Source organism: Pezoporus flaviventris, unplaced genomic scaffold (assembly GCF_033815535.1).
Source record: "Pezoporus flaviventris isolate CSIRO_AGI_PZ_B2104156 unplaced genomic scaffold, CSIRO_AGI_Pfla_v1 ptg000015l, whole genome shotgun sequence".
NCBI classification, from domain to species: Eukaryota; Metazoa; Chordata; class Aves; order Psittaciformes; family Psittacidae; genus Pezoporus; species Pezoporus flaviventris.
The window spans coordinates 28,883,699-28,910,240 of NW_026892563.1; the positions used below are offsets into that span (position 1 = coordinate 28,883,699).

A 26,542-nucleotide genomic window follows, 5' to 3' on the forward strand; every position below is an offset into this window, starting at 1 on the left:
GGGCAGAAAAGAGGAGTGGAATGGGCCTTTCAGGGACATTGGTTGACACTTGGGTGAGCCAGCTTTAGTACTTTGCCCCTTAGACTGCCCCAGAAGAGTAAGATGAGTTTTTCCAAAACTTACCTTAAAACCTGCTGACACCACCGTTTGCTTGCATGGTTCTTGAGTCTACAGATCCTGTCGATCTGTGAAGGAAAAAGCTTGGATCTATGGTGTCTAGGTGATACCTAAAGGCATACTACAGAACATGTCTGTCAAGTGCCCCTACTCTCCTGGCTAGGGTCAGAGTTTAATTGGCATTTATGCTTGGAGCTGTAGTTGTCATCTCAAAGTAAACCAGATGGAATGGGTGAGTGACTATGACAGTACCATCCTTACTCCTTCAGATGTCAGTCAAGCTGTGGACAGCTGGAGAATGGATCCCTCCAGAAAAGTGTCACAGCCCTGTCTAAATCCCCAGTGTGACTGTGTATCATATGCTAGCTAATAACAGGCCCAAGACTGAACTGTGTTAGTTCAGGTGATGTTCTGTCTACCAGGTGGCAGTTGTAGCTGTTCCGTAGCATCTCCAGAGGAGCTGTCTGTGACTGTGTGGTGATGGCTGCTGAATTTAGTCCCTTCTTCACCTTCCTGTACAGGATTTGGTGTCTTCCTCTTCTGTGTGTCTACACTCTGCTCAGATATCAGTGATGAAACAATGCCATGGTAACAGGAAGAATCTGTTTTTCAGTGTGTACAGAAGACTATGTGGGAGGGAAAATAAAGACGTCCTCTCCTCTCCTTGATGATGTCACTGGCCCCAGTTTGCTGTAGTTACAGTGGGAGGAAACACGTAGCTTAGGCTGTAGCTTGACCACATCTGTTTTTCTGTTCAGCCTGTGGGTCTGACCCTGTGCTTTTTGCAGCACTCTCCCAAGTTTGGCAGCAGCATGAAAGGATACTTTGTTCTGCCTCATGCTGCTTGGTGCAGCTTGTGTGTCTTCCTTTTCCTGGGTAGTGTGTATGGAGGCAATATTCCAGCTTTCAGAGTGATTCCAGGTTACCTACCCATTTTCATCCCCTCCTTCATCCCTCCCTTCCCGTTCCCACCTTAATCTTTCCCGCTTCCCTTTTCCCTTTGCTCTTATTTTTTTTCTTTCTTTTCATTTACCTCTCCCCATTGATGGCTAATGGAGGAAGCAGCCAGTGGTGAAAATACCATTTCTTAACATTCTGGCATCTTCTGGGACATTTTTTTATTCCATCCAACTGCTTTGAGGGAGGCAGTGAGTACAGATGAAGATTGGAGCAATTCTACAGTCCTAAGGGACATGTGGTAAAAGGGTTTTGTTTGATGTTTTGCTGTTTGCTGCTCTTTCAGTGAACCCAGACTCCCTGTTAGAGCAGTTGGAGCAGTGGAAGGATAGTGTCTGCAAAATACACTGCAAGATACAACAGTTCTCACAGCACATTGCTGTTTGTTCCCTGCTGACAGTGGTCTTTCAAATATAATTGACATTGCTTGTTTTGGAGCTACTGCATGACTTAAGCATAAATTAGAACATTGAAAAGAGCAGAGGTTCATGCTATCAATGGGGGAAGACAGGAAAATCAGAACAGAAAAGGAAATAGGAAAGCATCCCTTCTAGTAGTTTCATATTAATTCCAAGTTGAAAGGTGTGTTTAGGTTAGAAAAGATCCTGTTGGACAGGGCAGTTTAGTATAGTGTATTAGAAACCTTGAAAGGTCTGAGAAGCAAAAATGGTGGATACCTATAGCATGAACAAATTAGAGGAAATCTCCTTACCTAGAAGTGGAGGATCCTGCTTTATACAGTGAATTACAGTGGTAAAATTGATCAAAAGTCGCTTTATTCACAACTTGAGGCAAAATCTAAAACACAAAAAAATTACAGTATTCTTTTTCCCTGAGGGAAGCAATCACAGATTTCCAGTGCAGTCTTTAGTGTCCTTCACTTAAGTCGGCCTGGGTCACGATGGGATTGCATGTTGAGTTTTATCACCTGGGTATGTGGTGTTGACATGCAAAGCAGATGGACAAAATCAGAGAATCCCATGTGCTGTCTTCCTTTCAGGCCTATTTCAGAAAAGCATATAAGCATTTATTTATATCCATTTGTGCACAGCAAGGCTGATAGGATTTATAAGGCATACCTGATGTTAAGCATGTGCTTATGTATTTTGCTGAAAGGACCATTCAGTAGGTTTTGCTTAGTCAGGGATTTTAACCCTCTCTAATGGAATCAGTGAAGGCAAGGGAAGAGGGGTGGTAACCTCTGTGTCTCAGAAGCACAGAAGGAGGTTGGCTGGTAGTGAGCCTCCTGCAGAGTGAGGAAAAAATTAAACTAAAAATTGTTATCATGCTTTTATAAAATAGTTGTATTTTAGTGGTATTTGGAATCTCCAAACAGGGTCTAGCATGACTGATAAGAACTGTGCTTCTGCTGCAGCAGTACTAGACTAGTACAGAGCTTAACAGCTCCACAGCAAGAGTCAAGTGATGCTCAATTGAATCAAAAAGGCCAAATCTTATTTTGAAGGAAGTCTGCATTTCCACCTTAGTAGCTAGCAGCTGTGTGTCCTGCTTCTTGAAGCACAGTGCTATTAATCAAGTTGTTTTCACAGCCCCTGTGTTACTGCTTTTTATCTGAGAATGTCAGTGAGCTTCAGTAAAATTGTTCATTGCAGCTTTTGTTGAAGGGAACTGCAAGGGTACCAGTGCAGTGGATGCTGTGTGCCTGGAGTAACCTCAGAATCAGAAGTACAGGTCAGTGGATACCCCATCCTAGCTTCATGTGACCCAGCTCACGTCAGGAAGCAGACTATCTTACTTGCATGGGATTGTATGTAACCCAGTAAGCCTTCCTGAGGGTCAGAATGTACTAATCAGGTGAGGGTCCTGTGAAAGGAGCTATACTGCTCCTTCACAAGCTGGTACAGCTACATGGCAGTGGCTGTTAGGGATAGGTAGGCGCAGCTGACTATCCTGAAATGCATAGGTCCGTGCAGGGTTGGCATTATGAGATTTTACGCAGCTTAGGCATGCGTCATGGAACAGGCTTCATTCCCAAGGATATGTCGAATTCCTGGAAGAGGCAGGAAACTGATCTGCTAATCCCAGTTGTCAGTTTGATACTTTGGTTAGGGATCCACTTGCTTTGCTAGATGGCTATTGCCTGCTTGTGTTTTCCATCCAATTTGGCAGCTAATACTACATAAATTATATATTAGTGAAATATTATTTGATAATTAATCTTTTAGAAGCTTCAGCTTCTGCCTTTGTTAGGCTTTAAATAACAGCAGTTAGCACTTGAGGCTTTTGTTAATTTCTGAAGTCAGCTAGCACTTAGCCTTGGTAAACTCACATCTTTGGTAGTTTGTATTACCAGCCAATATCCATGAAGGCTAAACCCAAAATCTATTAAGTCTAACACCCATAGGTAAGAAATAATGTAGATATATACACAGCATATTGCATAGTAATTAATGTACTAATAGAGACGTGTGTTGACTTTCAGAGAGGATACATCTCTATTAGGATGTGTGTGTATGGTGTGCAGTGCTAATAAGGCAGTTCTTACTCAGCAAAGTGACTCAATAGCTGGCATAAAAATAGCCAGATTTGGAGTCTCTTGTGTGCCAGGAGAGTCTGTAATATAAAAGTTTCGGAGACAGAGAAGTCCTTGGCAGAATTTTCCCTTACAAGAGGTTGGTTTTAGGATTTTGCTCTGTTTTACTGAAAAGCTGCCAGTAGCATCTCAGCCAGTACCTGGTCACAGCAGTTGGCAGGGATGTCAGTCCTGTTGGCCATGTGTTGGGGATGAGAGGAACAGATCTGGGCCAGCTAGGTGTCTGTAAGCAACTTCACACTGAGGTCTCTCCAACCTTGGGCTGTGCCTTTGTCACCAAGGGCAGGTAGTGCCAGCAAGTGATGGAAGTGGCATGAGAGCCCTCCATTTAAAAATCCAGGAAAGGCTTTTGTGTCCTCCCAGCCCCAAACCGAAATCCTGTCCTCACTGGGCGCCGCTGCCCTGCTCAGGGCCACTGTGCTGCTGGTTTTGTAACCCAGGCCCAATCCCCCTTGTCCTGGCCCAGCCTATTCCTAGTTATTTATTTCACACCATTTAGGAGTGCTACTTGTTGCCAAGGTTTTTTACCCCTCTTTTCCTCCTTACTTGCCAGCTGCTCACAAAGGAGGCTGGCATGATTAAAAGACCTCCATTACCAAGGTAGCCATGGCAACAGCCTCCTCGGAGGTCTTTGTTGCCTGCTAAAACTTTGATCTCCACGACGGGCTGCTGCTGTTTCTCCCTCCAAATGAAGAGAAGGATGGGAAGAAAGGATAAAGTTTACTCCAAGCAGAGGGAGCACAGAGGAACTCATTGCAGAGCCGTGCTCTCCCAGTAAATCTCACAGCAGCTTCTGTGAAAAAGTATCTGAGTTACAAGGGCCGCGCTATCTCTGATGTGCTTTCCAGCCTCCCCTCAGGGCAGCGTCCTGTGCTGGGGCCTCTTGCTGTGGCACAGCTGGCTTTTCCACCACTGAGGAAGAAATAGTTCCCTTTATAGCTGCTGCCTCCTGAGGTCCCAGTGCTGCTGGTAGGAGCTGTGGAGGCAGCCCTGGGTAGAGAACCCAATTCAGCAGTTACTCCCATATCGACCCAGTATTTATCCCATTTATGCAATTGCCAGTGTTCACCATGTTCCTGTATTTGCCCAGTTGCTGTGTTCCTGACTGCACCTGTGCCACCTTTATTCATGCCATCATTTTTTTTTTCAGCTGCACCACTTACTTACCCTGATTATTTTTCTGTCTCTTCTTTGCAGACTTTTTGCTAATTTCTGCTTGACTCCAGGTCCTCCCTTCATCTGCTGCTATTTGCTTCTCACTCTCTCACCCGCCCACCTCCTGCGTATTAATTCCTGTCCTCAGCTGCCTGTTCTGTATCCCTGCACCACCTGACGGTGCTCTGCACCCCCATAGCTTTTCCTTTCCCATTCCTCTTCCAGCCCTCTGCTGCTGCTCTCTGCCAGGGCAGACTGAGGGCTTGCAGTCTCCCTTGAACTTCAAGGCTGGCCAGGGCCTGGGGTGTGCTTTGGGTGCCCAGTGAGAGGCCACTGTGAATGGGTAAAGCCCCAGAGCGGCATGGTAGGAATAGAAATGGGAACATGTCCCAGATCCATAATGGAATGAGGAAAAGCCTGTAGTGCTAACAGAGCTGCCCAGGACAGCTCTGGTAAATGGAGCCATTGTCTATTCTGTCTTTCTCCTGGGGGGTGTGACAGCTCTCACAGAGGAAATGTAGCCCTTGCAGGTGGGAGCACAGAGCTGCAGCCTATGCCCAGCCATGTCTTGGGGTGCCTGCAGTCGTCTTTCTCAGGTGGGCAGGGCTGCTGTGCTGAGGTGGTGTGGTGAGGTGGTCTCTTGGCATGACATTTTCCTAACTTGTTTTCTCCCACCAAATGCTGTCTAGCCTCAGCCCTTCACCTTAAAAAGTTTCCTTAAGAGAAAATAAAACAACCAAAAGAAAAGTCTGGTGAGCTTAATGCCCATGCAGAGAGCAGCCTGAGTATGGAGAGCCACTGGTAGGACGCTGGCTGTGGGCACTTGCTGGCATTTCAGCCATGGCTCCAGGAGGTGGCCTTGCTCACTGAAACCCTGCCCTCTGCCACAGCTTCAGGCACTGTGTGACCCACCATGGTGCCATGCTCTGCTCCACTCCACTGGCTACTGCCTGGCTTTGGGGTGTGCCATGCCCAGGACGGGCTTGCACAGGGCAGCAGCAATTCTTATCTCCCCCAGAGCTGCCCTGCCCCTGCTGTGGGCAGACTGGGTGCTTTTGCTCCACTTGTTGCTGGCAGCAGCAGTGGCAGGGAAGGCGCTTTCAATGAGTGTCACCGTTGGGAAGCCTTCTGTTGCTGTGACAACCACAGGGTAGCCATGGCAGAGCGTGTGCAGCCTGTCTTGGCTTTACCCGCTAAGGGTGTGGGGAAGGTTAGTGAATTAATTGGGGCCAGGATGGGGAGGGGGAGAGCTGGGGTGTGTTGAAAGCTGCTGGGGGCTTGCCAGTGCAGGGGCAGGCTTTGTGCTTGCTGGCTGTTGGCTGGGCTAGTCAAGGTGTCAGAGTACAGGCTGAGCCATGGTGGGGTTTATTCTTGCCAAAGGCCCTTCTGGGCTTTGTGCATCCCCTGCAAGTGGATCTGGGCCCCCCAGTGTTGTGTGAGCACCTCTGATGGGGCAGGGGGAGCAAATTCCCCAAGCAGATGCACAGCAGAGCTGAGTGAGGCTGCACAAGCTGGGAAATACTTGGCTGCTCTAGGGTACCACAGAGGAGCTACTTTGGATGTCTTTGTAATGAGTTACCAAGTTCTCAAGCACTGTTATTTTTGAGGGATGCTTCTTCACCCTTGAACATGGGGTTCCTAAGATCCAGCACTAGCAAGGATTAAAGCTTTCCGGGTAAGTTCAGAATAAAGCAGGCACTTAATTGGACTCATGAGCTAGGGCTTCTGCTCTTTATAGGTGTCACTCCCTTACCTTCCGTACCACAAATCCCAGCCCCAAATTAGCGATGTACCTCTAGCTATTTATCCACTGGCATCTGCCTTCAGGAGAGAGCTGCATGTGAGTTTGTCTGGAGATAATAACAGGTTGGAGTCAAGCTATGTGCTTTGTGTCTGCATGAGTGTGGTTCGTGTGTACACTGTTTACATGTACACAGAGGCCTATGAAGAATTGCCTGTTTGTGCATGCTTGGAAAGTAAGGAATATATTTAATGTATGCATGTAATATAATTTAAATCTAGGATTTTGTGACGCAAGGCATACATTTGGTGCATGTGTTTGGAGCCCGCTTGTGGCACCTGAGACTTAAGCCACGTGTGTACATGCCTGTATCTCGAGGGCAGGAAGCATATGTAAGCATTTTCCCAAGCTGGTTATGAGCAGTTTGGACACTTGATGTTTCCAGAAAATGGACTGCAAAGAATGTCATGAAACTCTTCATATATGTAGATAAAAATGTTGTAGTAGACTGATGGCAAGAGTCCTCCTTCAAAGTAGTAAATGAGGAACAATTATCTCAAGGATCACCATTGTATCTTTTGGTAAGGCTTCGGGAACACCTTATCATGATGGTGTTACTGTGAGAACTGGACAGATTCGATGAGTTGCAAGCAGTTGCAGAGCACTCCCTGCATTCAGAGCATGTTTATTATGGTTCCAGTGGACATCCTTGTGGATTTTTGATCTCTACAGAAGCTCTGCTGAAGCACTGAGTTAAAAAAGGACAGCAGGAATTTGATTATAGTGTGCTTCAAGGACAGACTATATGCCAAGGAGCTTGGGATCCAGTTCATCATTGTGTCTGAGTGCTGCTTAGTGCAGGACCTGGAGGAAGGTAGCACTTGACCACTTTTGCACTGGCTTACCCATAGCTGCTTCTGTTATATCCACAATGTATGTCTCTCTTAAAAGTGCAGTTCTCCTACCTTTTGCATAGCTTTATAAAAACTTAGCATGATCCTGATGCTGTATGTGCTATATATGCACATAGGGTTGTTCTGCTGATACACACCTGAACACTGTGCAGGACATTTGCTGTATGTTAGAAATATCCCAGACATACAGTGCCAAAAGAAACAGGCACCAAGCTGCCTTTGTGCTTGCACTTTGTTTGTATTCAGTTATAAATTAATTTTTTTTTTCTCATTTTGCAAAGCAATTCCACAAATTTCTACATGGATCCTTCCCTAGTTGGTTTGCTTCGCTTGTGGCGTGGTTTAAGCCAAGCCAGTAACTCGGCGCCATGCAGCAGTAAAGCCTAAACACAGCATGGCACCAGCTACTAGGAAGGGGAAAAATAACTGCTGAACCCAGGACAGCTTGAGAGTTAACCTTATATCACACAATTTCACTAGGTTGCTTGTGCATCTTGAAATCAGTAGCACATACTCACATTCGTGCTTCAAGACCCCTTTCCTGGAGGTGTTTCTGCAGTTGCAGAGCCCTACATGGAGAGCACCACCCACAGGTGTTGTATGCATGTGGCTGAGTTGTCAAGAGCCTTGGGTTAAAGATGTTTCACACCCACCCAAACTGCATCAGTTCATTTTAAATGTAAACTAAAGCCTTTGGTTTGAGGGCTGTTGTGCATTTCCAGGAGCTTTTTGCATGTGTAGAACATAACTCCAGAAAGATGTTACCATGCAGTCGGGCTAAGGAGACCGACCTCTTCTTGTCATTTTGTGCCTAGATCGGAGAAGCTCTGTTTAAGATTCTTTTCCCCCAGCTCTGCTGATAAAGATAAAATGCAAGGACACAGAAATGGCAGAAACCAGGCATCAAGCGGGATGACATCTGTGATTGATAGGATGCACACTTAACAAAGTGCAAGTGGGATGATGAGGAAGGGAACTGGAGGCTAAGACAGGGGCTGGGGAGTGTATTTCTTGTGGTAACCTATCTCCTTGTTCTCCTCCTTCTGTCTTTTCTAGGCAGGACAGGGCTGCTTGCTGATCTCTTGCCCAGTTTTGCTGTGGAGATTATGCCAGGTATTCAATCATTTCACCCTTCAGTCACCCAGTCCTCTGTCATCTTGTCTGTTTATCCCTCTGCAGCATCTTTATGTGGTGTACATTTCACTCTTATTTGTGTTTTATCTGGGGAGAAAAAGATAAAAACTTACAGCTTACTGGGAAAATGTGTTGGGTTTAGATCTGAGGGAGCTGATGCTGGCACTTGGGGGAGGAATGCCCATGCTGGGATCCAACATACAGAGATGGCTGGTGTCATGCCAGGATCAGTGTGAGAGCAGAAATGCCAGGACAGTTGAGGAGAGGTTTTATATCAAGCTCTCTGCTCTCCCCTGCTAGCACAAGGGTAATGCTGCACCAGTCTGCAAGGTCTTGGCAGCCTTGTGTGCCTGTATGGTTTTGTACGTGAGCTGCTCCTGTGCAGTGGTACCTTCTGCTCCCCAGACCCTATCCTACAGGCACTGTTACAGCCATCACCACAGATGGTGGCACAGGAGGTGTAGAAATAGAACAACCCATCAGTGGCATAGCCCCTCTTGTGCTGCATGGCCAGAGCATCATCTAGGTAATACTAAGTGGTTGGACCACCCATGAAAGCTCTGTGGTCATGATAAATCCCTTGCTAGCCAAACTAATGAGGGCCACCAGTTCTGGTACTTTTTGCAGAGGAAACAGTGATTTTGCTTAAAAGGGAAATAATCTCTTTGAAGGGGAAAAGCTGTGAGAACGTTTAGCCCTTGAGTCATCAGATCATCCCCTGACAGTGCCCAGAGAGTGCTGCTTTCATGGGTTTGTGTAAAAATGCAACTCCATATAAATGTGTGAAGCTATTTTGAAGTCTGCCCCTAGATGCAAATGGAGAGAAAGCAGATGCTCACCCACCTCCAGTATAACCCAAAGCTCCCTGGAGTTTCAGCATGGCAGGAGAGGGATTGGTATTTCCAGCATAGGCAGAAGTTGATTATCTGTTGCCTAATACATTTTTTTTTCCTCCACTATTTACAATTTTATTGAATGGGTATGAAATTCATGCTATTGGCCAGGTAGCTTTCTGGTACTCTCACTGCATGGGTATAGACAACAAGAAAGTGGAAAAGGCAGCAGCAAAACAGCAAGGACACTTAGCATTTCAGCTTGATCATCATCTGAATCTCAAGGTTACACAGTTGTTTCTGGGGCTGGTCGGATCTCAGTTTTGTGCATGAAGAAGGAGCCGGCAGGCTCTTTTGCTGTTTTCTTAACTTCGCCAGAGAAGCCAATGATCTAATCTCCTGTGAAGCGAAATCCTTCCTGATTCATAGGTCCTTATGAGTGGGACACTTGATTTCAAACATCCACTGCAGTGCTGAGCAAGCATCTTGCAATGCACAGTGTACGTACTATCCTGACCTTTTGTACTCCTAGACTGTTTTCAGAGAGATCACAGTTACACTTACAATGGACTTGCTGTTTGTGTTTTTTCCTTTGCCAGGCTTTCATCCTTTATGGAGTGGTTGTGAACTGTTCACTAACAGATGTCTGAGCTTCATTGCATAGCTGCGGCTGGCCACTTCTGTCATGCGATACTATTTCACCACCTTCCTTGTATCAGTGATGGTTGTAGAGAACAAGATGAGAACATGACAAAAGAAAAAGCCACTGTACTGTTGCCCTGCTCAGATTGGTGTATATTAGGAAGTGCAGTACAGAATAATATGGCTCGCTATCTTGATTACTATCCTGAGTGTCATTAAATTTATCCTTTCCATAAGCTTAGCAACTTTAAGGGTACTTTGGATTTGGCATTGGATCACTTGTTTTGATGTGCTTCTTGTAGCTTCCACCTGCGTTACTTGTAGCCTGTTTATGCCCATTTATGTAAGACCTTTAATACCTGGTTTTCTTCCTGGTGTTCATCCTCCAAGCATATTAACAGGCATCAGCTACATCTGCTCTCAGCCCTCTTTTTAACAGACTAACACAGCAAGCTTCAGCTCTCCTGCTGCAAGGCAGGCTATCAAGTCACTTCATCCTCTCAAATCCCTGCTTTGCATCAGCTCCAGCCTGAATTCATCTTTTCTTGTCCAAAGAGCTGTATAATAACATCAGTAACTTCAGATGAAGTTACACGGAGGCCTTGTATGAAGGCATTAGTATTTCCTTAATGCTCCTGGAAATCCTCTTCTGTTGGGTGTAGGAGTACATTTGCTGTTTCTGTGGCTGTATTGCCTAAGTGGTTACAACTGTTCTGTGACAGACATTGGGTAATTTCTCTTGGTTTTTATTGTTTCCAACTAACAAACCCCTGTTTGGAACACAAATTGTTCTTAATCTTTGAACGTGTGACCTTGAAAGTATTGCTGTATAACTTCAGATTCAATATATTGCTGCATTTCATGTTTCTTATTGTAGGCCTAAGGACAGCTATCTCTCTAACATATCCCAATCTTCATCTCTAATGACAATGCTTCGCTACCACTTACCCTCAAGATACATTGATACATTCTTATTTTCTGTGTCAAAGTCATTCATGAAGATATTAAGATAGTACCTAGAACCATCACTGGAGGAACTGTATAAGTAATCTCCTCTCAGCTTTTACTTTTCCATTCATGAATGCTTCCTTCCAGCCATTTCCTTATTCATTAGCTGAACTTTTCTCAGTATTTAGTAATTTCACCCCAAAAAGTTACTCCACAAGGTCCAAAATTATCTGTAAGTTTAAATGAAATTCATCTGTTTCAGCCAAAAAAGAAATAAAATATTCAAAAAATATAAAACATTTCACTTGACATTTCTGAAGTATTTTGATTTGTGAATGCCAGATCTCTCACTGTCATTTTTTAAAGGGAATTTTAAGTTCTAGATTTAAAGTGACATTTAAAAAGGGGAGTTGTTTGTAAAGGAGTTAAGGAAAACTCCAACAAAGCAAAGAATTTTACTTTCATTCAAACAGAATGCTGTGGATTAATCAAAATTGACACGTTCTTATTTTTGCATTTTACTAAGACCTAGAAAAGGAATCTGGTTTGATTGTTCCAAGTGAAACATTTTTGCTTGGCTTTTCAGCTTAGCGACGCAGGTGAGAGGTGCACTGTTCTTCCAGCGTGATTCTGTACTCACATTGTAATCCTTGTATCAATACCTCTTCAGCTAACGATAATGTACCAGGAGACCCCTTAGGGAATGCTAGACGTCTGTTTGGTATCAGTGGTGTGCTGCTTTCTTCCCACTGGGGTGGGTATGGGGATAAGCCCTACCCCAGTTCAAGGCAGCCCCACTACTTCTTTCTTTGTTTTCTCACCATCTTTCCATGGTTGGTTTCTACCCTGGGTACACCTGGAGTTTTCACTACCAGCCCTCTGACTTCTAGATAGGTTTGTGCATCTCTCTAGTGAGCTTAAACCAACTCCAGGCCTCCTGTATGTTCCAAGTCTTGAAGTTCCTTTGCTAGGATGTGTTCACCAACCACTTTCCTAATCCATAGAGTTCCCACATGGCAGTAGGCACAGCTCTGTGCATGCCATCTCCTGCCAAGTGTGGCGGACAGCCATGTGCAGGGCTGGGAGCTGCCCCAGCAGCCTCATCTGCTCCCACTACAACTGCTGCCCCTTCCTATTCAACCCCATCCTGTTTTTTGTGGACCGGCTCTTCTGTAGTTTCACTCGTTGAATGTTTTTCAGCTGCTCCCTTTTGGGGCCTGGCAGATAACATCTGAGGCTTCAGCATGGTTGTTAGGTTTGCTGGCTGGCTGCAGCACCTGAATAGGATGTTCGTTTGGCACATTGAAAAGAATAATTGCCTGCGTGAGCCTAGTTGCGAAGGGGCAGGCGTGGCTCATTTACTGGCCTATTTATAGCATGCTTTGCACCAGCGTTTGTCCTTAAAACTAGGATGTGGGTAAGGAACAAACACACAAGCAGGGCATGAACATGGCAAGAAAGAATGAGGCTTTGACGAGATCCAAACACTAACGGATCTTGTTCATTAGTGTTTGTAGTGTTTTAGTAATGGAGCATATCCTGCAGCATTTGTACAGGTCTGCTGTGGGGTGAAGGGTTTCTCTGCTGCGGAAGAGCAGAGCTCCTACCTCCCAGCCAGCCAGAGACCTTGCAAAGGACCATTCTGTAGCTCCATTTCTCACTATAGTGTGCCATTTCTGCTTTGACACAGAGGAGGATGTAGTCCTAGACCCACAGGGAGTCAGCTTCTGTTATTCACCTATCTGTTTTGCACCTATGCTCTTCCGTGCCAGGATGTTGCTGACGTTCCCTCTCACAGCAATGTGCAACTCTGTAAGTATCTCTGTTTCTCCCCTTATTTTCCAGAGTGGGTCTTTGTGGGCCTGGTGATCCTGGGGGCATTCCTGTTCTTCCTCCTGGTGGGAATCTGCTGGTGCCAGTGCTGCCCACACAGCTGCTGCTGTTATGTCCGCTGCCCCTGCTGTCCCGAGTCCTGCTGCTGTCCCCGGGCCTGTGAGTGACCCTGTCCAAGCCTAGTGCAAAAATTCTCCTGTGCTACTTCTGCTCCCTGGCAGAACAGGAGAATCTGCTTAATATTACTTCCTTTGCCCTGAGCACTTTGCTTGACTAAAGAACTAGTTCTTAGGGAGAGAAGCATCTGACCTATTGCTTAATTGTTAAGCGCTCAAAGTTAATTATGAGTGTAATTCCCCAAGCCCTCTCTGCCTTGCCAGCTGTGCCTGTTTCTCCAAAGTGTCATGCTCCCCTTCCAGAGTTGTTGTCATGTCAGTGAATGTTGCAGGTCAGAGCCAGAAGTATCCTGGGAGGTTTCTTCACAGCAATGCAAAGCAGCTGCCCTCTACAAGAGTGCAAAATCCAAATGACCCAGCAAGGTTTCTGGTCAGGCTCAGGCAGATCTGTCAAGTTTCATGAGCCTCATCCCTGTTGTTTGAGTCGTCGGTTGTTTTTAAAGCTGAACTGCCACTAAATCATGGCAGTGGTCATGCCAGCTCTAACACCCTGAACTTTTTTCAATTGCTGGGCATCTTGCAGGGCTCATCTAACCTGCTGTGTGCATTTTTTAAACTTCCCTCAGTGCCTTTTGAGGCTTAGAGAGGTTCAGATTGGTCCTTGTTGTTTCATGTGTCCAGTTGTCTCCTGCTGGGCTGTCACCAGTGTTGGTGATGTGCAGGTTTCAGCCATATGCTGTGTGGGTCTGTGGTAGTCCAGTTGTCTCCTGCTGGGCTGTCACCAGTGTTGGTGATGTGCAGGTTTCAGCCATATGCTGTGTGGGTCTGTGGTAGGCCAGTGTGGTGCTGACTACTCTTCTTTTTCTTTTTCAGTGTATGTAGCAGGCAAAGCAGCAAAAGCTGGGTACCCTCCTCCAGTCTCTTCCATGCCAGGTGCATACTACATCCCCAGTGTTCCTGTGACTGGTGTCCCGTCTCCTGCTGTGCTGATGGATAAGTCACACCCTCCTCCCTTAGCCCCAGGTGACGCCAGTGGAGGAAGCCAAAATGGTAATTTGCAGTACAAGGCACAACATTCAGTCTTCTTACTGGGAGTGGGGCTGGGAAAAGGAGGAATGATTGTCATTGATAGAGCAGTGTAAACAGGAGAAACACGGAGAAACTGCATTTTAATCCTGGCTGTCATAATGACATCTGCATCTCTTAGGGCCACATGGTCCAACTTTTCTAGTGCCATCAGCACAGTGTCAGTTTGTGGGTGCCTAATTAGCTCAGCAGGGAATGGGAGGCTCAAGTTCGTGACTGGAACCCCTCTCATTACTACTGCAAACTTTACTTGTGGAGGACAGAAACAATTTCAGGGGAGCAGAGGCAGTGGCTGTTTTTTCCTTAGAGATGATCCTTTGCAGGCTGCTTTCTTTTGGTATGCTGTTCTTCCTACTCTGCTTACCCTCTGGCAGCAGATCTTGCTGCAGTGTGTTTTACTGTCCCCATGGCATTTTAGGCACAGGGATGTGATCCCTCAGTGTTTCTGCCTAAGAATATTTGCACTGGATCCCCTCCCCTGTTTTACAGAAGTCAGTAGGTCACTTTTTGTTCAGCCTTTGTATTTAGAAAATATGAGTGATAAAAGGCTTCTAACTAGAAAGGAGTTGTGGATCAATGTCAGACATAGAGTGTAAGTATGATGACTCTCTCGGTGAGGGTCACTTCTCATCAAGGAAAACGAGGGTAGCTGTTTAGCCACATGCTAGTTCCTTAACGCTAGCATTTCAGGATCAGAGTGGCTGTCTAAATTCAAACTTGCTGCAGCAGAAAGTGACTCTCACCAATGCAGTCACCATACTGACACAGTATGTTTGCCATTCATCCAGCCACATGCTTGGTTTCAAAGCACTCCAGTAATTGTAGTTTGTTAAATTTTCTCATGACAGTGTGATAAGACACTTCTGAAAAGACAAAATCAAGTAGCATAATCAAATAATTAAGCTTTTGGAACAACCCTATGTATTATATATACAGTATATGAACCTCCTGGAATTGCAAATAGTATTTTCCTCTAACAGTCATACTTTCCCCCCCCCCCCCCCCCGAAATCAAAACAGAGCTGTGGAATGGAGCATTTAGAAATAGGAAATAAGTCAATCACTGATACAAAGCACAGCATATCTAACTCAGAAACCTTTGTCAGAAGATGGTAAATGACAGCCCGGGGTTTTGTTTTTTTTTTTTGCCTGTGAAAAATGTCACTGCATGTAGAGTGTGGGGTTGGCCATGGAACTCCAGGGATTTTTTAAGTTGGATCACAGCCCGAGTCTTGTGTGTGCTGTACATTACTAGCAGAGCACAAATGCAGAATAAGAAACTGGATGTGTTTGGTAACCAAATGGAATGGCTTTCCGCATCCCGTTCCCATTAAGCAGGTAGATGCATTTATTATATAGTCCACATCAGCTGGCTGGGCTTTATCACTCAGCTCAGGACCTGACAGGAAATACTATGTATTGCAAAGAAAACCAGTATTATAAAGCTTTATCTATATAAAGCAAGACATCAGATATTCTTCAGCTTTTTATTTTTAATTAATAGTTTTTGCAATATTATGAACAAGCCCTTCTGGATCATGCACCTATTGTTTTAAGGTGTTCCTTGAGCTGTGGAGCTAAGGAAGGGTGATATGCTTCTTAAAGTCGTTTACAACGCCAGAATATCTCCTAATTACAGGCTGTAGGAGAGAAAGCTTTATGTGGCTTTTCCAAGCTATTTATTTGCTAGTTGGCCAGACAGGAAGCTAAACAAAACAGGTAATGATTTGGTTTATAATAAAGGCCTTTTCTCAGGAAGAGATTATGGTTTCTGTGTCCCCCACACAGCCAGTGTAGGTCTGATCTGAAATCTGGCATCTTTTGACACTTCAACCTTTCTGTCAAGTTTATTTAAAAAAAGGGGGTCAGAAGTGCTGGAGGGCAGAGACTGGATGATTCTCCAGTGCTGGCTGCCAGGCTACAAAGGACAGCCTTTTGCCCTAGATAGTTTCTGTGCTTACAAATGACCCCTTTGAGGTGATATAGTGAGCAAACATAGGCATGAGGATATTTAGAAGATTTGTCTAGGGTTACATAAAACCCATGTGACAAAGCTACAGTGAAGCCTAGGAACTCCATCCTAAATTTAGGGCTGAACAGGATAAAAAGAACCAAAAACTTTCACATTTCTTTAGAAGAGTGTTGGAAACACATATGGTAGGATGTATGCTCTGTCTATTTTAAATGCAGTAGTTACCTGAAGACTCTTGTGTAGATTCCTTAAAACATGCACACAGGGAAGCTTTTGATCCAAGAGGTGGCCTCCAGACCTTTCATATGGAAAGTGTATAAGGATGAGACATCATTTATTTCCTAATCACACTTGTCTGAAAAAAATAGCAATGCTGTCCTTTCTGGGGAGGGAAGCAGCTCACAATTTTGGCTGACTTGGTTCCACCGACAGAAGAATAAAGAAAGTGTCTAGTTAAACACAAATTAAACATTAGAAATTTATGAAGTGTTCAAGAGAAGAAAATATGGTCTAACAGGGAAAAATGTTCCATTCCCTTTGAATTCAGTGAATAGTTCTGGACAAGTGGTTAATATCTCTGCATCTTTATTCCCTTATAATTAAGATGGGCCTAAAAATATTCAGACCTTATTAAAGGGTTCTGACAATTTACAGGTGAAGAAAGAGGTTAGGAGGAAGCAATAATATCTTTGGTTCTCACATAAAGAAGTAATAAAGAGATTTGGGAAGTTGAACATTCAGTTGCGAAAAGTAATAAATAAACGTGGACACAAAATATCCTTCATCTGTCATAGAAATACTTTTTATGAGCTGTTCATGGTCATCTTTGCAGATTTAAATTCAGTTAATTACTAGATACTTAAAGAATTAACCAATAAATTTACTTGCCCTTGATACACAGCTGCAATAGCAAGTCAAGCATGAAGCCAGCATGAAACCTAGCTAATCAGAGAAGTCTCCATCAGTTCCAGGAGCTATAGATGCTGCCCCAGTAGATATCTGGCACAGCCTCAGCATGAGTAGTGTCTCTGGGGAGACAGAGTTTGGAAGTTGCCTGTTCAAGTTCCCAAAAGGTTGTTAGTAGGTCAGAGTAATTTCCAGCTGATGCTTGTTTGTACCCGTGGGTATAAATGAGGTGGCAGCCTAGGTGAGCTCCTAGTAGACACATTAGAGAAAGGATATTGGGAGATTCCCTTCCTAGCAAGGTACCAGACAGGTCAGCAGTGACGGTGATGTGCAATTGCTTGCACAGTGCAGCCGGAGTCATCACTTCTGAGGCTAGTCAGCCCAGCCCCTCTTCATAGCAGCAGCCTCACTCCCAAGAGACATGATGGCCTTCCACTTTGGAAGGCAGAGGCACGGTTCCTCGTGTTCTGTAAATCACTGCGTGCATTTGCAGTAATTGTGCACACATTTGTGGGGATAATAAAACATAGCAAAACTCAGACTGCTGTCAGCTAAGCTGCCTTGAGACACGTTGAAAGCAGGACCCCAATAGTCCCATATTATGTTTTAACATCTAATACCTTTCCCAAATACACATAGACAAGGTAATATTTCATGATGTAGTTACTTACCTTACATGTGCACAATCACAGTCCACGGTAATGCAATTTCCTCCTGAAGCAATTTGTGGGATTATTGCAGGAATCATTCCATCCATTTCATGGCACAGCCATTTCTGAAGCAGGGCATGGTTATTTAATAGCACACAGACACATGCACAGCAGTTTCGTACAGAAGGTGCCTAAAAATACCTCTGCCAAGTCCTTGTTCAGCCCACACAGTGCATACTATGCAATGTACCATCAAACCCATATGTTAGTAGCTTAAAGTATTGGAGTGTGGGATAAAACAGAAAAACCAGGTTGGTTCAAAACCACCATCCAAGTATTTAAATCGTGGCACAAGAGAAGGACTCGTACGACACTGCAGTATTCACACAAGGGAACATTATAACCCTATGCAAGGCAGACGGGCTCCATTTTGTAGTGCTAAGTGGATTGTCCTCAGTTTTTTAATGAGGCTGAATTTGAGGCTTGTAGTACTGGTTTGTACTTAGACCCTTGTTTCTGTCAGTCTTGAAATTGCCTCAGGCTGAGATTTTTCTTAAATAATCTGCTATAAAAGCCTTATTTTCTTCAAAATCCTGATAGGTGGGGTTCTGTGCTTGCTGACTATAGACCTGCCTTGAGATAGTCAGGCTTTTCATAGGATTAGCAGTCAAAGTGTGCATGGAGCCAGTCTGCTGGAGTAAGAGTGAGCTGCTGTGGCTCCAGGTGTGTAGGAGCTTCTTTTCTACACTCGGGAATCTGGGAAAATCAAAAGAGCTGCCCAGACTTCCCTGCAAATGGAGTAATATCAGGGGTCAAGTACTTAATGTATGTGTAAAACATACCTTTTCTATAAAATCAAGCATGTAAAGAACACCAGAGTAGGCAGCTTCAGTTACCCAGTGGTCTGGTTGGCCCCATCATTAGGTTCGGTAAGCATCTCAAAGCACTGTGATGTACTTTGTGGGACTTCCTGTGTTTCCTTCTGTATTCTCTGGAGCTTCTCCTACCACATGCACTTCAACCTGCGTGAGCAGAATTCATTGGGATGGGAGGAGTGGTCTGCCTAGTGACAGCTCCCAAATGCTCAGCCACCTGCTTCCCCAGCAGACTGAGAGCTTATAGCCCCTACTGCATAGAGGAAGCCTCATCTTCTGAAACTGCTTCTCCCATACTATGACGAATCCTTTCTGGAGTGCTGAGGAAGGGGAAGTGAGTGCTTTTCTTTCTGCCATCCTCTGTGGGGGCTGGAATCACGCTGTGGCAGTGACACCACTTGATGCATTTGGTTGTACAGATTGGGCATTTCCAAATCATTTTTGCTGTTACTGCAAACTTTATAAATGATGCAGCTGCTCACAGCTACACATCCCACGTTACAGACAGATTTCTTCTGAAGCAAAGACTGACTCAGTCTGTTTTGGAAGACTCAGCCTACCTGCCTGCAGGCATTAGCTCAACTGTAGAAGCAATATTGTCAGAAAGTCTCCTTGGACTTAAATGTGTTTTCCACTAATGCTTTTCTTTATTCTCTAGCAGTGTGCAAAGGGTACAGGATCCAGGCTGACAAGGAAAGGGACTCCATGAAGGTGCTTTACTATGTGGAGAAAGAACTGGCTCAGTTTGACCCAGCTAGGAGAACAATGCGGGAACGATGTGAGGAACAAGCATGGTTTGATTATTTGTTTTTCTCACTGACCTGAAAAAGTCTGCATACTCATAATTAAAAGTTCACTGGCTTTGCCAGGATATGATGTCCAGGATATGGTACTTGGGGCAGTTGAATAGATGCCTGAATAGATTTCAGGCATCTACAAGTCCAGTATCTGAAGGGGGGATGCTGGGGATGGACTATTCATTAGGGACTGTAGTGATAGGACAAGGGGTAACGGGTTAAAACTCAAACAGGGGAAGTTTAGATTGGATATAAGGAAGAAATTCTTTACTGTTAGGGTGGTGAGGCACTGGAATGGGTTGCCCAGGGAAGTTGTGAATGCTCCATCCCTGGTGGTGTTCAAGGTCAAGTTGGATAGAGCCTTGGGTGGCATGGTTTAGTGTGAGGTGTCCCTGCCCATGGCAGGGGGGTTGGAACTAGATGATCTTAAGGTCCTTTCCAACCCTAACTATTCTATGATTCTATGGTTCTATGTTCTGATTTTAAAGATTTGCTGCTTACCCAATCACCACAGAACAAATAAGGTGAGAGATACCAATATTCTCATAAAAATTGTCTACGTGGATAATTAAACTTTTGGATCATCAACATCTGCAATGCCTTCTACATCCTGTGGTGTGATAGATAATAGCTGGGATATTGTCTTCGCAATTTCTATATCCCTTACAGTGTGGTGACTATAAATTCCTAATATGACAAAATAAGAGACAGATGATTTTGTTAAAAGCATCTTTTCGTGGGTTGCAATAACCACGGTGTGGTTTGGAGGATGCAGAAAGGTAGTTTGGAGTGGCTGTTGCCCTTCAGAAGGAGCAGACACTACAAGAAAGATCCGAGAAACTAGGGGTTTATCAGATTTTGTGACACTGGTCAACATAAGATCAGAGGTGGCACACACATCAGTATGACAGCTTGGCAGTCGGACAGCTGCTGGTGAAGGGCAGGAGGGTGGTGAACAGGGACATGATACAAACTCAGAACTTCTGTGTGGAGCTCCTCCCTGTCTTCTGATAGCCTTTTGCAAGCTTTATTTCCCTAAAGAATGGCTGAGGCTGCACTGAATGGATGTCAGAATACAAACCCAAGTGAGGATCTTTCCACATTAGGAGGCAGAGATGCAGTGGTAGGACAAGGTGTCTGCATGAGGAGGGCTTGCAGTGCTGATTGTTATCCTCTAGCTGTTCCGTTGGAGGAACAGGCTGGGGGCTCAGTTCCCCTGGCAGCATCTGACTCATGCAGAGCTAACACACATTAGGCACTGGTAGCAGCTCATTTAAAACGTGTGAGATCCTGCAAATCAATGAAGGTGTGTTAGGGAATGACACTACATCAAAGCTCTGTACAGATTAGGCATAACTAACAAATTATATATACTTCTAAAACAGTCACTGCTGAACACACTGTATTCTCCACCCACAAGATCTACTATAAAAAGACCTCTCCAGATTGGTATGTCAGGCTTCCAAATGTCAATGTGCTTGACAGGGTACAGACTGACAGCGATTCAGACAGTCTCTTACTTTTTTGTTCATCTTCTTTTGAAGGGGTTGGTTTTCTTTTAGCTGGGCAAGTCAGGCCATATCCAGAGCCAGCCTGTTTCATACCAGGAGAGGAAGAGGTGGCACAACTGCACTGATGATATTCCACCAAGCTCAGTGCCCACCTCATGAGGCGGCACAGCTCTCATGTATTAGTGAAGCAGGGCTAAGGAGGGATTTATACATGAAGGTTGGACTGTTATCTGCAACACAGCCATCTGATGCGATGTGTGATGATCTTAAAATATCCCACCTGCCTGCCAGCTACCAATTTAGAAGACCTGTAGGTCTAACAGCAGCTCTGTGTCCAAACTGAGCCACAGGAATCTTGGGCAGGAACAGTCAAGGGTTTGGAGGAGGTCCTGGGATTCCATTTTGATTTCTTTCTAACAGAGGGCAGCTCACTTCTTTCTGAAAAAGCTGCATCTGGGCTTTCCGCAGCGTTCCTGTCCTGTCCTCCCCTCCCTTCTCGCACATGTTATCAGGTAATACCTATCTTACCTCTTTTCTGTAATATCCCCTACAGATAACAACACCATCTCTGAACTCAGCTCTTTGCATGAAGAGGACCTGAACTTCCGTCAGCCCTACCATCAGTCACGAAGGAAACCTCTGCCTCCTGCCGGGGACCTGGATGGCGATGCTGAATACTGGGCTGGAGTGATGGGTGGGGGCAGCACGTCCAGATCACAGGCTGTCTCTGATTACAGAGATGAGCGGGACACTTTCTGGCACAGGTAAGGAGCACCATGTTGGGAAGCAGCTATATCTGGCTAAGTAGAAAGGAGAAGGGACAGATAGACTGATAGCTCCTCTCAATTTCCTGCTGCTGTGGTTCTGCTCAGCAGGACAGAGGGTTAGAGAGAAACATGAAATCTGGAGATGTCACTAGATGAGGTCAGAATGAATCTGATTCCCACAAGCTGGCTGAAGCCTACCCAGCTGGGCAAAGCTACGTATCAACCCCATTCCAGTGGGACGTAAAAGTGAGATCAGTAGGAAACCAAACCACCCTTCCCAAAAATGCTTTCTTGAGATTTGTACCTGATCCTTCCAGCACTTCCTAGTGCTGATGCGCTGATTGGGAGTCACACCCTGGTGCTTTGGTGCAGCAGGACCTATATGCCAGGCCTGAAAGACTGGCACTCTGATGCCTAGCAGAGATACCACATCCTTACCTCACATACCAGAAGTCCAGTCTCTTGAACAAAGCATCAGGGATTTCCTTCCCTAAGTACTGGACTATTTTGCTAGTTTGGTTTCTTTAAACCTGCTTCAAAATCACTCTGCTGTGAGCTTCTGTAGTGGGGCTCTTGGGTTTTTGCAGCAGGACATACACCTACAAGCTTTTCGGCCAAGGAGAAACAAGTCTAGCCCTACATATTGGAGGACAAGGAGGTGCTCTCTAGGGTTAATCTTGGGTAACATTAGACATGCACAGTCGAAGCTATCCGCACCAAGCTGCTATGACAGTCAGCAGAGAGAAGCAGGGATTTTGAGGATGTGATGCATCTCTCCCTGCAGAAGATGATGAAAACAGGTCAGATGATTCATGCTCCAGGAACGCCTGTTTCTCTCCATTGCCTGTGAAGGCAGCTGATGAGATGAGCACAGCTGAATCCTGCCCTCTAACACTATCTCTTCCCTCCTCCAGCCAGCAGAGATCCAAGTCTGAGATGTTGTCCCGTAAGAGTTTCTCTGTGGGAGTGCCGGCTGTCTCCATGGACGAGCTGGCAGCCTTTGCAGAGTCCTACAGCCAGAGGATGCGGCGAGCAGACAGCCAGGAAACACGGCGCTTCGAGCGCTCGGAGTCGCATGGCGGCCGCAGCGGAGGGATGCCCCACCAGGATGGCTCCGTTGAAGAGTACTACACCAAGCGCAACAGAGGGAACCGGGAGCTGCTGACAGACTCAGATCAGGGCTGGTCATACAGCCCACCCCGGAGACGGGCCCATGAGGAGAAGCACCTGCCCAGGCTGGTGAGCCGGACGCCTGGAGGGAGCCAGAAATATGATCACTCCTACCTCAGCAGTGTGTTGGAGAGGAAATCTCGGAGCTACGATGAGAGCGGTGACCATAGTGAAACTCCCTCGAAGCTGAGCTCGCAGCCCAGCCAGAGAGGAGGGGGAACATACTATGCCTGGTCGCCACCCTCTACCTACAAAGCTGAGAAATCGCAGCAGCAGCCACAGCAGCCACCATCATCGCCTGAGCAGGAGGATGAGGAGGACACCCTGCCCCCATACAGTGAGAGGGAGCTGAGCCGAGGCCCTTCGTATAGGGCCAGGGAGCAGGCCTACCTCAATGCCTCTGACAAGAAGAGGAAGAAGGACCCCAAGAAAACAGTGAGGCCGTGTCTGGTGCTCATGATCCAAATAGGCTGAGCAGGGAGCCACCAGGCAGGAGTTTATGGGCAAGGGGTTCTGTAGTCTGAGTGTGGGGAATCCCAGTTGAGGGGCGTCACTGTGGGAAGCGGGCTGTCACTGTGGGTGTAGGAGCCCTACACAGGACTTCATGATGGAGGGGAGAGCCAGACTGCCTGAGTATGGGGAGGTAAGGGATGTTTTTGGCATCTAAGGCCTGGTGATCCAAGGAAGTGGGAGTTCATCTAGTGTTCAGGAGAATCATGGTAGGGAAGGGGACTTACCTGGGGTTTGCAGAAATCACAGGGCATTGCTTTGGCCTTGATCCTTATTAAGGAAGAGTTGAGAGCCTCTGTTGTTTTGGGCTGGGACAGGGCTAATAGCAAGGCATGGTGTAAGAGACCTCATCTTTCTGAAAGGGGTGAGATGGCAGACTCCTGTGGGTGCATACCCATGGACACACGTAGGGGCCATGCTTGCAGAAGGTGTTCCTTGCTCAGGATACCAGCAGGATATCTTGCCATAGCCCATGCTAGTGAGGACTGATGAGTTCATGGGTTTTGGGGAAGGGGAGCTGCCCAAAGTTTGCTCCATGAGTGAGACCTTGTCGCCAGAGCAGCTTGGCTGTTAGGCCTCAGCTTAAGTGATGTGTGAGAGAGGAAAGGGGTGTGAGAGGACAAAGCTGTTGCTCTTTTGTTGTGTCTCTGTCAAAGCTACGTCTGTCTCTTTGTGTTCCATGGGTGCTTTCCTGCTGACTTTAATCTTCTGTTTTTCCTCTCAGAACGATTTCCCAACAAGGATGTCCCTTGTGGTTTGAAGTTGTTGTGGACATGTCGTGTTGATGGGCTGGATACTATGAGGTGACTGCAATGGAAAAGAGAGAGAGCAGCAAGCAAGACAAGCCTCCCGTGAACCTGTGCAGTCATTGGCCATGGACTCTGTTTCTATTGTTTGTCTCATCAGGGGAGTAGAGCCTTTCACAAGAGACAGACTCCGATGAACAGTACTCGGTCTCAGAGGCTCTGTGAGTCTGCCAGGGATATGAGGCCAGGGCTGTCTTTGGCACCGTGTTTTCCAGTGCGCTCCATTTTGTGCTGGAAGGCAGCCACATCCCCACTGTCCCTGCAGCCCTGAACTACAAGTGAGGCTGCCTGTGTGCCTCTTGCCCTGTCCTGTGTGCAGAGAGAAGCCTTTGCGCTTAGCTCTTGCTCTCTCTGTCTCCTCAGTTCTCTGTTTGGATCAAAGTTGTCTCCATATTTGCAGTTGGAGCCTTTTCTGTATCATCCCTATGCCGGGAGGAAGCTTTGTTCTTACAGCTGCAGGCCGCCTCCAGCTTGTCTATATCGTGAAAGAAAATGTACATCCTTCCAGACACCATAGAAAAGGACTGGTGAGATGTTACTTTGGCAAGGGCTGAACAGATAGAGAGACAATTATGGGCTGGTTAGTTCAATATATTTAGTTCTGTTCATTGTGTGATGAAAGTTACAGGTGAGATTGATGTATTATTTTGAAAGTGGATCAAAGTAGCTTTTATTGTGAGAGCATGATGTGTTTTCCCCCCCACCCCCAACTTTGTTTTGTTTTGATACTGTTACATTTCTTTGCAGTCAAGCTATGACCTGTAAAGCTTCAAGCTAGAGTATCTACTCCACCATACCATAAGTAGTGCTCCAGCCTTGCTGGCATTCTGCTTCCAGCACCACCAGACATCTCTGCATAGCAAGCTTTTGTTTTAAAGGGCCTTTTTGTTTTAGAGAAGCTAAAAGGAGAAAGTCTCAGAGGGCAGCTGTCTCCATTCTGTCCTACCAGTATTACTCTTTTCTGGTCATTGTTCCCAGACACTGAAAAGAGTAGTAACACCAATGAAAAAAGAACTAACACTGTGGATGAACACAAGCTTTAAAAGTCACCTTTTTCACTTACAGCCATTTCATTTACCTCAGTTGTGACTGAGATGTTAGTGGCTGTTGTCTCAGGAACAGCTTAATTTCAAAGTGAAGTACTTCAAACTGGAAGCCTGAAGTTCTGATTTACATTCTGTATACTGCAGCCATTTCATTAATTTTTAGCTGCTGACACCGTAACGTGAAGGAAGATGATGGGAATATTTTAAGGTCCAGTATCTTGATCCCTATTATAGCTAGAAACAACTTAGTGCCCTACTGTGTTACAGACATTGTCAGCCTACGAAATGCCATTTCTGTTCTTACTGTGGAAATCTGGCGAGCTGTCTGGCCTCAGGTGCTCATTCTGGCAACACTGGTTTGAACACAAGATTTACTAACATCACCGCAATTCTCTATTAATTTCTGTATTACTCTGTTGCCAGATCAGTTCACCAGGGACAGTCAAGGGAAAGGAAGACTAATCTTCATAGAGTTGATGACAGCGCAGTCTTCGTGATGAAAAACTGGCTCGCTTGTCCTGTGCTCCTCTTTACATCCAGTTACAGTGATGTAATTGTGCATCCAATTACAGTGATGACTGTAATTTTGGAAATCCTAGTCCTGGGACTTGCAGGCCACAGGACTAGAAGTCCCCTCTAAATATAGATAGCTGCTGTATGGTCTCCCCAGAGCTGCCTTCTCTCCAGGCTGAACAAGCCCAACTCTCTCAACAAACCCACCTCCTGTCTCCATAGGAGAGGTGCTCCAGCCCTCTGATTGATTTCTTTGTGTCCTCTGACCTGCTCAGGCATGTCCATGTCTGCCTTATGTTGAGGACACCAGAACTGCACACAGTACTGCAGGTGGGGTCTCACAAGAGCAGAGTAGAAGGGGCAATTCACCTCCCTCTGCCTGGTGGTCACAGTCCTTTTGATGCAGCCCAGGACATGGTTGACTTTCTGGGCTGCAAGTGCATATTCATAGAATCATAGAATAGTTAGGGTTGGAAAGGACCTTAAGATCATCAAGTTCCAACCCCCCTGCCATGGGCAGAGACACCTCACACTAAACCATATCACCCAAGGCCTCATCCAACCTGGTCTTGAAAACTGCCAGGGATGGAGCATTCACAACCTCGCTGGGCAACCTATTCCAGTGCCTCACAACCCTAACAGGAAAGAATTTCCTTCTTATATCCAATCTAAACTATATTGCTGGTTCATGTCCAATTTTCATCCACTGGTACCCACAAGTCCTTCTCCATAGTGCTCCTCTCAATCCCTTCATCCCCCAGACTGCACTGATACAGGGGGTTGCCCTGACTGAGTTGCAGGCTATTGCACTTGTCTTTGTTGAACCTCATGAGGTTCACATGGGCTCATTCCTCAAGGCTGTCAGGCTTCCTCTGAATGGCATCCCTTCCCTGCAGTGAATCAGCTGCACTGCTCAGTGGGGTGTCACTTGTAGACTTGCTGAGGGTGCTCTTGGCTCCACTGTCAGTCATTAACAGAGACTGAACAGTA

The 26,542-nt window shown here is 45.8% G+C and overlaps 1 protein-coding gene across 7 annotated transcripts in view; it reads left to right on the forward strand.

Annotated features, from left to right (window-relative positions):
- Positions 1–25,433, forward strand: part of ILDR2 (immunoglobulin like domain containing receptor 2) — a 36,546-nt gene extending 11,113 nt beyond the window's left edge. For 2 of the 7 annotated variants that reach the window (XM_061454462.1, XM_061454461.1), the window contains exons 4-10: positions 8,495–8,551; positions 12,841–12,987; positions 13,818–13,994; positions 19,091–19,210; positions 21,294–21,504; positions 22,422–23,166; positions 23,912–25,433. In XM_061454462.1, coding sequence (XP_061310446.1) covers positions 8,495–8,551; positions 12,841–12,987; positions 13,818–13,994; positions 19,091–19,210; positions 21,294–21,504; positions 22,422–23,151 — 1,442 coding nt within the window. In that variant the 3' untranslated portion in view covers positions 23,152–23,166; positions 23,912–25,433. Of the gene's footprint in view, positions 1–638; positions 706–8,494; positions 8,552–12,840; positions 12,988–13,817; positions 13,995–19,090; positions 19,211–21,293; positions 21,505–22,421; positions 23,167–23,911 lie in introns of all 7 variants that reach the window. The other 5 variants (XM_061454463.1, XM_061454456.1, XM_061454457.1 and 2 more) reach the window with 5 other exon arrangements.
- The last annotated feature ends 1,109 nt before the right edge of the window (positions 25,434–26,542 follow it).